The 14,119-nt window shown below is 40.4% G+C and overlaps 1 protein-coding gene across 1 annotated transcript in view; it reads left to right on the forward strand.

Annotated features, from left to right (window-relative positions):
* The window catches only part of LOC137196163 (rap1 GTPase-activating protein 2-like), a 53,389-nt gene that overhangs the window by 17,468 nt on the left and 21,802 nt on the right, over positions 1 to 14,119 (forward strand). The window contains exon 3 of the mRNA XM_067608994.1: positions 13,417 to 13,501. Within this exon, the coding sequence (XP_067465095.1) occupies positions 13,417 to 13,501 (85 nt within the window). The remainder of the gene's footprint in view (positions 1 to 13,416; positions 13,502 to 14,119) is intronic.

A 14,119-nucleotide genomic window follows, 5' to 3' on the forward strand; every position in this document is an offset into this window, starting at 1 on the left:
CCCTTAACGTTAGAGAGAGAGAGAGAGAGAGAGAGAGAGAGAGAGAGGAGGGCTGGTGTGTTAGATTTGAGCAAGATGCTCAGTAACCGACGGTAACGCCACAATGCCGCACGACCACTGGTGAGTCTGGCATTTCTCCTCATCCTCCATCTGTGTGTGTGTGTGTGTGTGTGTGTGTGTGTGTGTGCTGCGCCGTTTCTTAAAATTTGACTGAAATCCATTTGTTGATGCGTTTTTGTGTGACATCATGAACAGACGATGCGTTCAGGTGTCTGTTGTAATATTTAGGTTATATGTTTGTATTTTCTACTGTGAATATCTGATGTGTTCATATGTGTTGTGTATGTTTATATGTTTAAATCAGTCAATATGAACTCTGAGTTTTGGTTGTAAATAGTTTCCTCCCTCCTCCTCCTCCTACTATGAGAAATGACTGCAGCAATCGAACTCTATCAGGCAGAAAATTAAACATATGCAGCATGTTTCACATCTGGAAGGTAAATAGAGAATAAAATGTGTTGTTGTTCTAATAAAAGATGAAAGAAAATAAATCAATTCAATTCAAAGTCTGACATTTGAAACAATTTGAATCAGCCCGTAATATTAACGCAGACAGGAAAGAGTTATGATAGATAGATAGATAGATAGATAGATAGACCAAAAATTGCATTAAAATTCTTTTTTAAAAAACAGACAAATTTCGTCATAAAACCACTTTCTCAAATCATTGTTTTTATTTTTGCAGCTCTGCATGTGAGTCAGATCATATTTCCCCAAAATGCATTAAGCATGGTGTGAGTGTGTGTGTGTGTGTGTGTGTGTGTGAGTGTGTGTGTGTGAGTGTGTGTGTGTGGTATGTGTGTGTGTGTGTGTGTGTGTGTGTGTGTGTGAGTGTGTGTGTGTGGTATGTGTGTGTGTGTGTGAGTGTGTGTGTGTGTGAGTGTGTGAGTGTGTGTGTGTGTGTGTGTGTGTGTGTGTGGTGTGTGTGTGTGTGTGTGTGTGTGTGTGTGTGCAGCTAAAGGGCAGACGGTCCTTCTGTCTAGAAACAGAAGCCAGCAGCGTCTCCTCTCCTGCTGCCGTTGTTGTTGTTGTTTATGTTGTCGTCGGTTTTCTTTTTTTTTTTTTTTTACGCCGTTGTTGTGGACAATGACTCATTTGCCACCCGACGAATATAATTAGCAGTGTGTGTGTCTGCAGGTGAAACAGAAACACAGATTTCCCAAAAAGTCAGTAAACACACAGATTTATTTATTTTAATACAGAGCAGTAAACGCCTGGTGATGTTTGTGTTTGTGTGCCGGTAGAATAAAAGAACGTCTTGAAAAGTTACAACAAGTCCAACAAATTAGGAGCGTTTTCTAATTGGCGCCCTGATCCAACTCTGTCTCCTAGAAATGGCGTTCAAATATGTTTTGTTAGAAATGTAATGCTGTTGAATAACATTTTCTCTCAACATGATGAGAAAATGTTAATCGACGTATTTGGCAAGTTGCAAAATGTTTGGTACTGAACGTGTGAGTGAAACGTTCAGAGACAACGTTCCTGGTTGTTTTCAGATGTCGCAGTAAAATCTCAGCTGGTAGAAACTACAGCAGCATGAAAGTGTTTGTGGTTGTGTTCAGACTCTGGCAGCACTTGGTTCAGGTCAGAGAAAGATCCAGAGACTTGAAGCTCAACATGTTGTACAACCTCCTCCCTCCCACTGCAGAGACACATACACATGTAGCTTCATTCATGCCACTAAACGTTACCTGGGAATATAATCCAGGCAGAGATCACACTTGTCAATGCAACTGCAAAACAGTTTAGTTGTATATAAAGGTCATTTCTAGGAGACAGTAATCAGCAGGAAGACATGACATCATCTGTCTGTGTTACTGTTAAACAGTAATGATGTTTTAATGATGTGACAACGCTGTGGTTCAGGTCTGGTTAGGGTTAGAGATGATGGTTTGGGGTTAAAATGATCATTTTGTTAAGGTCAGAGAAACATGTGTTGGTTTAAAGTTACTACTTCCTTAAAGTTAGACCACTTTCATCGTCATGGCAACAATAATAACCACAGGTCTAAGGTTAGGGGACGATCATCCACCCGCGTCTGTCCACATATATATACTAGAGGTGTGCCAGGATACAAATGTTATTCGGCAAAGCACAGACAGTAGGGTTGTTTTACAAATATTTGTTTCACACAAATATTTTAAAAAATTATTTGTTTTCGGGAAGAAAAATAAAACAAGTCAAATACCAGCACGCAGGTCGGTTACATCACTATCTCAGTGTCTCTCCTCTGCTCCGCTGTGACGTCACATCCACCTGCTACATGACGCACATTTCCTTATTTGGACATCAGTCCCAGAGATAAAACTGAACTACTGACACACACTTCATGAACACTTATTGTAACACTTTAATTTTCTAAAATTAAAAGTGTAATAAAAACAAAAACAGGGTTTTTAAGCCTCTTTCCACTTTTATTCGAAGACAAATCCAAATAATTTTGCTGCCTCAACAAATACAGACACAAATACAAATACTGGACTCTCTGTACATCCCTAATATATACGTATATATGTGTCACAACTATTACGGCCACTAGATGGCAGCTGTCACTCAAATGTAATTATGTGTCGTTTTTGGGCGATTGACATTAAGATCTGTTAGGTCGTTTTTCTTGGGAGGACAAACTGCAAAGCGTCATTCGTCCACATAAAATAGACCCAGAAGCTCGGTGACGTAGTGACACCGGCAGGGCTGAGTAGTCAGCTGGTGGGTCAACTACTGTAGCTGGTGAGCTAACTGCTAACACGTTAGCCGGCTGGTGTTTCCACCCAACTGTTTTCATTCACATTATAAATTTGCACATAAAAACACTCTGGAGGTTTAAACACTTGTAAACATAAAGACAACACAATTACAAAATTTCAATTTACATTGTTAGTTTTTTTTCCATTAAAAGTCTCCTGCAGCATGTGCGGTGCTACTCATGTGCATCCTAACTGAAAACAACAATATATGGCAGCCTGAGTGACACATGTAGTGATTCTGCTGTAAGCCTTTAAATAAAGGGAATTAAAAACAAACAGAAACATTCAATATTTAGTCAGAGTTTCACTGGTTTATTTGTTTGTTGGAGGCGTTTGTCGCTCTGGGTTTGTGGTATCTCAGCTGGTCCCTTCAGCCTGCTCTGCTTTCAAACTGAAATTCTTCCAAATCCTTGATCGTTCATGGCTTTTCTGTCCTGCTCTGTCAGCTCGTGGTGACAAATTCAATCCGCTGTGTATTAGCTTCATGGACGGATGAGGATTTGGACTGAGTCGTCCGCCTTGTCACTGATTCTGTTTGTGATTTTCATGGACGGGATCTCGAGGTGCAGCCGGAGGGAGCAGAGTGTCTGATAAAACTGACCTCCAGATTGTTTGTTTTTTTTCTTTCTGCTTGTTGTGGATGATGTGGTTCTGGTGTCTCCGTCAGACCGTGACCTCCGCTGCACACTGGGACAGCAGACAACAGTTTGCTTCAAACGCAGTGCTTATCAGACTGTTTAACCTCTTCCCCTCTCACCTTTACAATGTCCAAACTGGAGAAGCTGCAAATAATATGTTGCTGCTCTATGGATGGAAATGTTGGTCTGTCGGTCCATAGAGAGACAAAGTGAAACCAGAACTTCCAGGTTCTGTTCCAGAAATAAGAAAACCTCATTAACATGTGTAACTCTGCTAATAAGTAAAACTCAAAGCTTCGGAACAGAAGCTTTCTCAACAGTATGTTTGTGTGGCTCACTGCATATGTTAAAACAAAAACACACAATATTTATGTTTCTAGCAGCGTTTCACGAATATTTCCCATAAGTCTTTGAGGTTTGAGGGCTAAACGTCACGAGACGAGTCCATTAGAGATGCAAAACCGAACCGATCACGACAGAAACTACGGCCCAGTTTGAATATGTGAGAAACAGTTTTTCAGTTCCACAAGGAAACAAAAGTCCCTGTTCCCCAGAGAGCAGCTGTCCAATGAACTGTTATCGTAGTATAACAGTTCACTGGACAGCTTACCAATGACGTGTCACGTAGATATTTCTGACTGATATATTATTATATATGACATCATTAGATTATTAATAGTGAAGCATCAGTGTTAGAGCAGCATGTTACTGTTGTAGCTGCTGGAGGTGGAGCTAGTTTACACTACTTTATATACAGTTAGCTAGTTTAGTCCAGTGGTTCCCAACCTAGGGGTCGGGCCCCTCCAAAGGGTCAGCAGATAAATCTGAGGGGTGGTGAGATGATTAATGGGAGAGGAAAGAAGAAAAAACAAAGTTCTGATACACAAATCTGTTTTCAGTTTTTGGACTTTTTCTCTAATCTTTGATTTTTGCTGAAATATTGGATCATTTGAACATTTATTGAAATGAAAGCATGTGAGAAGTTTAGAGGGAAAAATCACATTTGGTGGAGCTGTTAACAACTCATAGACATGTGAAATGTGACCCCGACTACACACTGCTTTTTGTAAGACGTCAAAAGACAAAAAGGTTGGAAACCACTGGTTTCATCTTTAACAATGTGTTGTATTTTAAAAGCTTGTTATATTATCCATTGTGTCAAATCTTCATCTGAAAACTAACTAAAGCTGTCAAATAAATGTAGTGGAGTAGAAAGTACAATATTTCCCTCTGAAATGTAGAAAGTAGCATCACATGGAAATACCTCATAATTGTACTTAAATACGATACTTTCAGTTATTTTCCATCACTGACATCATAGAAGTTGTCAAACTAATCAGGACTTTCAGGTTTGGACTTTATTAGAGAAGGATTGTCGTCCAACCTCAGTTCGGGCAGCGAACTCTGCAAACACATCCTGCCTGCAATTATTATCTCTGCAGCAAGTTTCAAGTCTCTGCAGTTTGATTTTAATAAAAACAGAGTGAAAACAACAGTTGCCTGCGAGGAAGGAAATCTGAACCTGATGCATGATTTGGAAAATGATGATCGGTATTTTAGAACACCGACAACATTCTCACTAAAAACTAACTTCTAACCATTTCAGCTGTTAAATTGAACTGTCAGCAAGAGTTTTGGTGTCCTTTATGGTGGAGGAACTGGAGGGATAAATTAAAATTTTAATGAACAGCTTTGATGTTTCCTCAGAGCACAGCAGGCCTCCTGGATGAAAAAAATTATAAATATATTTTTCATGACATTACATGCTGGAAAATAATCTGGAACTGTGCCACCAAGAAAAAACCTCCTACTCTATCTGCTCTTTCTCTTTTCTTGTAGTAGTTATCAGGACATAAGCGCACATTTTGTTTACATAAACGACTCACAGTCAGAAGGTTTGCAGTGAAAATGTGTTTGATGGATGTTTGACTAGATTAGTGAGTCTTTCACCTCAAAACCAAACCGACCTGATCCGTCACAGTTCAGGTGTCAACATGTTGTAGCATCGACGTCTATTCACCACAGACCAGATGGACGTAGAAAAGTGTGACGTCACCTGTTGCTTGACTTACTGAAACTTAGTGAAGTCCTGGAGCCAACTGTCAATCACAGCTGTCAATCAACACCCACACGGCAGACATCAAAGCTACTATAGGTCTTCAAATCTTATTAACGGAGCAATAATTTCCAAAAAGACCACCAGCGCACTCATTAGAGGGTCTGAATTTAAAGACTGAGACCAGAATGACTCAATGAAAACAAGGATTGACTCAGTATTTGTAGAGAGAAGTTGAGGCTTTTTGAATGGGAGTCAGTTGGAGCAGCTGGCGGCCATTGGTGGCACTTTAAGGTGCTTCAGACTCGAGACGTGAAGCTGCTGGTTGTTATTTACATGTTTGTGCTATGACAGAGGCTACTGGTAAGCAAATAGTGGCCCATGGGCCAAATCTGTCCCTCCAATAAAAATATTTGGCCCCAATAACAAAAGCTGAAATTTTCCCTTTTATACACATCAAATCTTTTACATGACTCTTCATAAATCTACAGTAGTTGACGATGTAAACACACCGATAAATATGACCTGTTAACCTTTTATAACCTTACGAGATGCATCACACAGGTACGTAGCATAATTTGGCTGATCTAACCAGAACAGTACTTGTGTGAGGATAAGTTTTCAGTTACAGTTTCAGTTTGTCAAATCAGTATCAACATAAAATGCTGTTGCTTACTAATAGAAATAAACCCTAAAACTGTTTTATAAAACATTTTTATTCTTGAATGATGATTTAAAAGAAATAATAAACAAAAAACAAACACAGTTTAGCTAAAGTAGCTAACGTTAGCCCAGGTGTGCAGCGCTCGGTGTTCGCAGTAAGCTAGCGTTAGCTTGGGTCCTAGGTAGCGGGGCGCGTCTCCAGAGCGTGAAAGGAAACACGCCGCACTCTTTATCTGGACGTTTCTGGCTCCAAACGGAGAAGATAAAACTCTGAGCTTCAAACCGGCTCCAATGAAACCAACCGGTGACGTCACACCTGCTGCGTCCATCTTTATATACAGACTGTGATTTCAACAGATAGAAGAACCAATCATGTTCTATTTTCAGTGGTGATTAAACATTAAAAACAACAACTATCGACTAGATTATTAATTCTACTGATTCAGTGACTTTTAGATATTTATAACTTTAGTTAGTCAGAGACGTTGAAATAAATAAATCAGAAGAAGGATTTCAAAGGTTTTGGATTTGTGACTTTCATCAGTTCTGTTGTTTCTGTCACTGAAAGTGTCATGAACTTTGTGATGACGGACTCCAGAGGCGTGTTGCATTGTGGGAATGGCCTGGAGGAGTATTTGACATCAGTGTATCATGTTAACGTGTGTGTGTGTGTGTGTGTGTGTGTGTGTGTGTGTTGGAGATGATGTTATCAGCTGTGACATGCAGCTGTCAGCGCAGATATCGAGACAGCTGAGAGTCCGGTTAAAAGTGAAACTGGTTTTATTTTGAAGTAACACTGTCAGGTTTATATCTGACACACACACACACACACACACACACACACACCAAACACAGACAGTTCCTCACTGAGTGACCTTTTCTCTCTCAGCAGGTCTTTGTGTCTACACCTCTCTGCTCTCATCTTGACCTTTTTGTTACGTTCCTGGACGCTCTGAACACTGAATGCTCTGTAAACGCCCTGTGAACACTCTACGAAGACTCTAAATGTTATGTAAACGCTCTGCGAACGCTCTAAATGCTCTGTAAATGCTCTACGAAGACTCTAAATGTTCTATAAACGCTCTATGAAGACTCTAAATGTTCTGTTAACACTCTGCAAACACTCTAAATGCTCTGTAAACGCGCTGCAAAAACTCGAAATGTTCTGTAAACGCTCTGCAAATGCTCTAAATGCTCTGTAAATGCTCTGCGAATGCTCTAAATGCTCTGTAAATGCTCTGCGAAGACTCTAAATGCTCTGTAAACGCTCTGCAGAGAATCTAAATGTTCTGTAAATGCTCTGCGAACGCTCTAAATGCTCTGTAAATGCTCTGCGAAGACTCTAAATGCTCTGTAAACACTCTGTGAACGCTCTAAATGTTCTGTGAACGCTCTAAATTCTCTGTAGACGCTCTGTGAACACTCTAAATGCTCTGTAAACGCTTTGCGAAGACTCTAAATGTTCTGTGAACGCTCTAAATTCTCTGTAAATGCTCTGCGAAGACTCTAAATGTTCTGTAAACGCTCTGTAGACGCTCTAAATGCTCTGTAAATGCTCTGCGAACGCTCTAAATGCTCTGTAAACGCTCTGCGAAGACTCTAAATGCTCTAAACGCGTTTTTATTGTGAAATATGTAGTGGTTGATGGAGGCAGCTAGCTGTTTCATTAGCTGCAGAGCTAATATCTGCAGGGTGTTTCGGGTCAGATAGCTCTGTTTTTGTTGTGTTGTTGTGTCGTTATGCCGGTTGTTTGTTGACGTCAGCGGGAGAGAGGCGAGACAGCAAACAAAAACGTCAGTTGGATTTTTGCTGAAAATCCGTCCCGAGCCCTTCACATAGACATCAGTCCACAGGCTGATACAGAGAACTGAGAAAGTCGGGAAGGTTTCATTTATGTTACATTAATACTCATTAAAACAACATTAATACTGTAAACTGCTTCACAATTCTACATATAAAATCTTTCTCTCTTTCATGTTTTCTGTCAGGTTTTTATACAACATCCTTCACTGTTGGTCTCTCTGCCTTCACACATTCACACACACACACACACACACACACACACACACACACACACATACAAGGTCATTAACCTCCCTGCTCGGCCGCTGCCCTCTGGCTGTTCCCATTTTATCTCTTTTCTGTGGAAATGTCAGTTTGGTGAAATTAATTTGGATTCATAAGGGACACTACAAGAGGAGGAGGAGGAGGAGGAGGAGGAGGAAGGAAGTGAGAATTAATTCATTTTAACAAAACTACACACAAAAGAGGATGTATTGTACTTTTTCATTCACTTTCATCTTGTGTTTTTACTGTTTAAAGCTCTGCTAATCGAGACCTTTTATATTAATGAGTCAAATGTGAAAGGTGACGAACCCTCCGAGAATCATCTCTGTCTCTGCTGCTCTAGTTTTACATTTGTGGCACATTTCTTGTCTGGTTCAGTCTCAGCTGTTACAGTAATAATGTCGATAATCTCACTGTACAATAAACAGCAGACACTCACACAGGATGAACATCACAGGAGGAGGATTTAATATCTGAGCTCATGGTTCTGGACGAAGACAAAAAGTCAAAAACTGAGTCAAAAAGAATCCATCAGGGAGTCAAATCTGAACACAGACACGAGACACATGTTATCATTCAGTGTGACTTACACTTCCTGAGGATATCATTATCTCTGACGTCCATCACCAACAAACCTCCATAAATACACTTAGAGACCAGAGAACAAAGAGGCTTCAGTGATAGTTGTCATGTTACGCTGCAGACAGGAGCTGCTAACAGCTGATTCGCTTGACTTTTAATGGAGACAAGTCTTAATATTTGGAGAAAAAAAGTCTAAAGTTGTAATCTGGAGAATAAATTTGACAAAATGTAAAAACACGTCTGAAGGAGAACAGCAGTACCTGCAGCTGATCTCATCAGTTTTTATGGAGTCTCACTCTGATTCAAACAGGCTGATATGCTGTCAGATCAGCAAAAACATTTTCACACAAAAGTCACAGTAGAGCTGATAAAACGCAGCAGAAGGAAACAACTCAGAGATCAACTTTAAAACACAATGACAGGAGGAGCAGCGAGTTAAAGACAGTCTGTAATTATTACTGAACAATGAGTCACATTAAAATCACTGTCCAGCAGGTGACGTTCACATAGAGCTTTATGTATAGATTTAACTTTGCTGCAGAACAGTTGTGACGTCCCGACACCTCAGGAGGAGGTCTGACATGTCTGATCACAACCTCGCCTGACACCTCATCATCCTGCAGGGATCACAGGATAAATGTCACTCCGCTCAGCAGGAAATGAACATCGACTCGGTGGCTCCTCTGCAGAAAGGTGTTTTAATTGAGCGGACACCGGCGGTGGTCTTCAATCCCCAAAGACGTTTCAGGATGTGACAGAATCAGTGAGTCACCAAATGTTGAGTTCCAAGTCTTTAATGTCATCAAGCTCAAAACGGAGTCGTTGAAGTCAACTTCTCCTGTTTTAAAGTGGAAACGCCAGAAATTCAATATGTGTTAAAAGAGTTTCCTGTTGTCAAACATTCACCGGGGAAAAGTGCACAGCTAACGTCAGTTAGCAGCTAGATGCTAATTAGCTGCTCAGCTGCAGCACATTAAACAGCATGAAAACATACCTGCAAATGTCACTTTGGACCCGTTAGATGCTCAAAATCCCTGTTAAAGACACGCAGTCTGTCCATGACGCGTAGCTACAGCAGCTTGTTTAGTTTGTGAAACCAACACAAGCTACCTGTGTTACAGTGTGACACAGGTAGCCTGCCAGCTGCTGTCAATCAAACACAGACACCGACACGCCCCGCCCCCATCAATCACAGACACCGACACGCCCCTCCAGCTACTATCAATCAAACACAGACACCGACACGCCCCTCCAGCTACTATCAACCAAACACAGACACCGACACGCCCCTCCAGCTACTATCAACCAAACACAGACACCGACACGCCCCTCCAGCTACTATCAATCAAACACAGACACCGACACGCCCCTCCAGCTACTATCAATCAAACACAGACACTGACACGTCCCTCCAGCTACTATCAATCAATCACAGACACTGACACATTTCTGACTTTTTTCTTCTAGACTGCAAAGACAATGATTAAATGTGATTTTAATTGGCGCTCAATACATGAAACTAACAGAAACGTCATATTTCCATCATGTTTTACATCGTTTGAGCTTTGACTGTCGCTTTTTTAATGACGTCATCTCGTTGTTTCTTCTTCTTCTGCAGCGGTTTAATGGCACCGACCGTTTATCTGCTGATATTCACACAGCAGCAGGATGGAAACAAACCACTTTCTGGACATTTGGTTGAATTTATTCACTGTGTTTAGATGTAAACCTGATTATAGATCAGATCACAAAACACACTTCTATACATGAAACTGTATCTGCAGGTCGTAGTAAATCCAGAAGTATCCAGGACTTGTAGATTCTTGAAGGCTTCATGATGGACAGTCGCAGGTATTTAAACCTCTGAAGGGTCGATGAGGTCACATGTAGTTCGTTAGTCATGTGACAGTCGTTTTAGTCACATGAGTCCAGGTGTGAGAGGGATGAACAGACTGTAGGTGGTCTCTGTAGTCAGGCTTTCATCCAACTGTGACACTAAATTTAAACTGCATTTCCAAAAAAAACAATGGTCAAAAGAAAATGTGAATGTTTGATCCAAAATACAACAAATACACACAAACAAGAAGAAAATAAATCAATGTGCAGTTAGAGCAAAAAAGTCTATTTAGCTTATTGATCACATCTACCTAAATAATGTATAGTACATACATAAATATACAAGAAAAACTAAACAAATAAGATTATAAAAATCTGTTCTAAAGGAAGAAGACTGAGAAAAGTAATTCCATAAGTTTGACGCCTGTATCTGAAGATTAGATGATTGTCTGGTTGAGTGAATCTGAGTTAGTTTCAAAATACTTTTAATTATTGTTTTTATATATCGCAGATAAACCTTTATGGTAAATGATTGTGTTCCTCTGTATAGTTTTTATTCAGTCACTGGCAGGAACCCTAAACCTGCCAGTATGAAGAAGAGAGTTGAACCAGACGTCTTCTGTGTGCAGCGACAGACAGAAAATACAGTTTTATTTTCTGTTAAACTCAACCAAACGCTCTGCTGAAGGTAGCCTAACTCACACTGAATGGTACCTACACGTAACCATGGAAACGTGTTTACACCACCAGCATGTATGGATCGGACCTAAACGTCTTAGAGACAGAAAACACCCTGTTAACACGTCCATTTTGAACGTCTTAAGGCTTCCATGCTGTCGGTTGGCGTCAACATACCGACTACCTTTTTGACGTCGGTCTACGTTGTGGTCATGTGCGCTCTTGGCTACGTATGTATCACTTGTCTTACAAGCAACTGTTATTTAGTATTTGGGACAGTCCATTTGTGCAGGTAGTTTTGAACTCTGGTGGCTGAGGATGCAGATGTTAATGTTATTTAAGCCCAACGTGGTAGCACCCAATTTTAAAGGCCTTAAGACGTACAAATTTGACGTATTAATACGAAAGCCGACGTTGGATCCTATGTAGGTACACGTTGGACCAGACACTGAAGGAAGTTAATCCCTGTATTACCAGCCATTCTGTACGTGTTTACATGTGAACACACACACATGTTGACCTTGGTGGAAGATATAAATGAATCTGGAGGCAGTGATATTCCAGTACGAGTCAGCAGTTTCCACGTTTGAGTCGACAATATTCAAATCTGAGTCGTCAGTCAGTCCGGGTGTTAAAATCCAGACTCTAAATCCACATCTGATCGATATTAAAGTCTGAGTGGAAAAACACAAATCCTCCAAACCCCCGTCTGCTGGTCTGACAGCTGACTGATGACGCTCAGTTTGATCCAGGTCAACATCGTCTTTTTCGGACACCTGAGGAAACCATGGCAACCGTGCAGTGTTAGCAGCCTGAGGGTGAAGGAAATGATTGGTCTTGTGGCTGGTTGGTGGTCTGGCACTGTGTGTGTGTGTGGTATGAAGTCATCCACGGTTTAGTCTGTGGAGGCTCCTGACAGATTGCAGCTCCATCTTTAGGGACACATTCATCGCTCGTCTGTGACAAACATAATGATGATGTGTGGCGCTCAGATAAATCAGGACACACACACACACACACACACACACACACACACACACACACGTTTTGTATTTTATTATTACAGTGTGATAAAGGTGATATTTGGGGCGTCATGCAGACACAGGAAGATTTTCATATCAGGTGAGAGGTTTTTGGCTCTGACCAAAGATGCACAAACCCCAAATTGGCTTATTGATTAAGAATAGAACTGCAATGACAACTATTTTGATAGTTAGATGGACCCAAACGCAGGAGACTGAAGAATAACTTCTTTATTTGAGGCTCAAAGCAAAACTGAGCACAGAACAAAAGATCCAACAAAGACTGAACTGAAAGCAGAGCTGAGATACTCCGTGAACTAATGAGGAGATGAGGTGCAGGTGGGGAGATGGGAGGAGAAACTCCAGTGAGGTTAATGAGGAGATGAAACAGGAGAGCAGGAAAGAAGCTGATTGGCTGGGAGCAACACTGGGAAAAGGGGCAGGTGTGGAGGGAAAAACAGGCTGAGAACACAGGAGGAAAAAACAGAAAACCAAAGACCCAGAAACACAATGAATACAGTCTAATAATAAAGGCAACTTAAAGCTATAATATGTAATTATTCCAAATGTCTACTTCTACTTCTACTTCCAGCTCCTCAATATCTGTTTTTCTGTTTTTTTAATTTTGAGGTTTGAAACCTTCTGTCCAGCTTCTCTTTCTCGTCACATTTGTACCTCGTCGGCTTCTGAGTCTTTGTCCTCCGACGTTTGATCGTCTCGTCTCGCTTGTAAGAGGCTTTGAATAAAAGCTTCTGCTGAATGACAAAAGTAAATGTTTTCAAGTGTTGTTCAGGAGAAATAAGTCAGTTGTTGATGTCGCCTTGTGGTGGAAACTGTAACGGACATTTTTGAAGATTTTCTAATATTTTATAGACTAAACGATAAATCAAGAAATAATGAAAATAATTGTTAGCAGCAGAATTATGGTCATCAAATACTGTTTAAATCCTCAAGTTTCATTCTGAGTCACTAAAACAACTAAAGAACCAGTTTCACACTGACGTCCTTCGTCTGTTGAATAACTGATGATTAATTGTTATTGATGATTATTTTTGCCGTTTCTGCAGCAAACAGGAGCTCCTGAGCATCTCCAATGTTTCTGACGCTGACTGCCCCCCCTCTCCCCCCCGCACCGCCCCCCCCACCATGAAGGTAAAACACACTAATGTCTCTCTGTACTAGTGAGGACTTCAAATCAGGCCTTTTATTTCTAATTTCTCCTGTTTAATATTCTATATTATTTGTTTTCAGCTCGTCACTTCCTCCATGTTTACATGTTGTCTTGATGAATTCAGTATAAAGTTTCCGCTACTTTGCCGTTTTTTTGATCGCTGTTAAGCAAACATCAGTGAAACTTGAACAACTTCTGAACAAGAGATATGATTGGCTGCTGGAGGAGACTGTTTGACCAATCAGGAGCAACAGTGTTTGATTCTACAGATGCTGCAGCTCCATTAAACACTCATTAGTTATTTGGTCCATTTGATGTAAAACATGTCGTCATAGTTCTCGTTTTCAAAGTTACTTTTAGTCTTGTTTTCATTGTGAATAAATATTTGATTATTGTCTACCAGCAGCTTGGAGGGTATAATGTTTAATGCTTAAAGCTTAAAGCATTTCTGGTTTAATTATCTAATGAAACATTTGCAGGAAATGTTGAGTTTCATTGACAGCAGCTTAACAGCGATTGAAAAAACTGCAAAGTCGAAGCGACTAGAAATGAACATTATGCTGAATTTACAATGTGAGACATTATAGTACAGACAATTA

Source organism: Thunnus thynnus, chromosome 13, assembly GCF_963924715.1.
Source record: "Thunnus thynnus chromosome 13, fThuThy2.1, whole genome shotgun sequence".
In the NCBI taxonomy this organism is placed as follows: domain Eukaryota; kingdom Metazoa; phylum Chordata; class Actinopteri; order Scombriformes; family Scombridae; genus Thunnus; species Thunnus thynnus.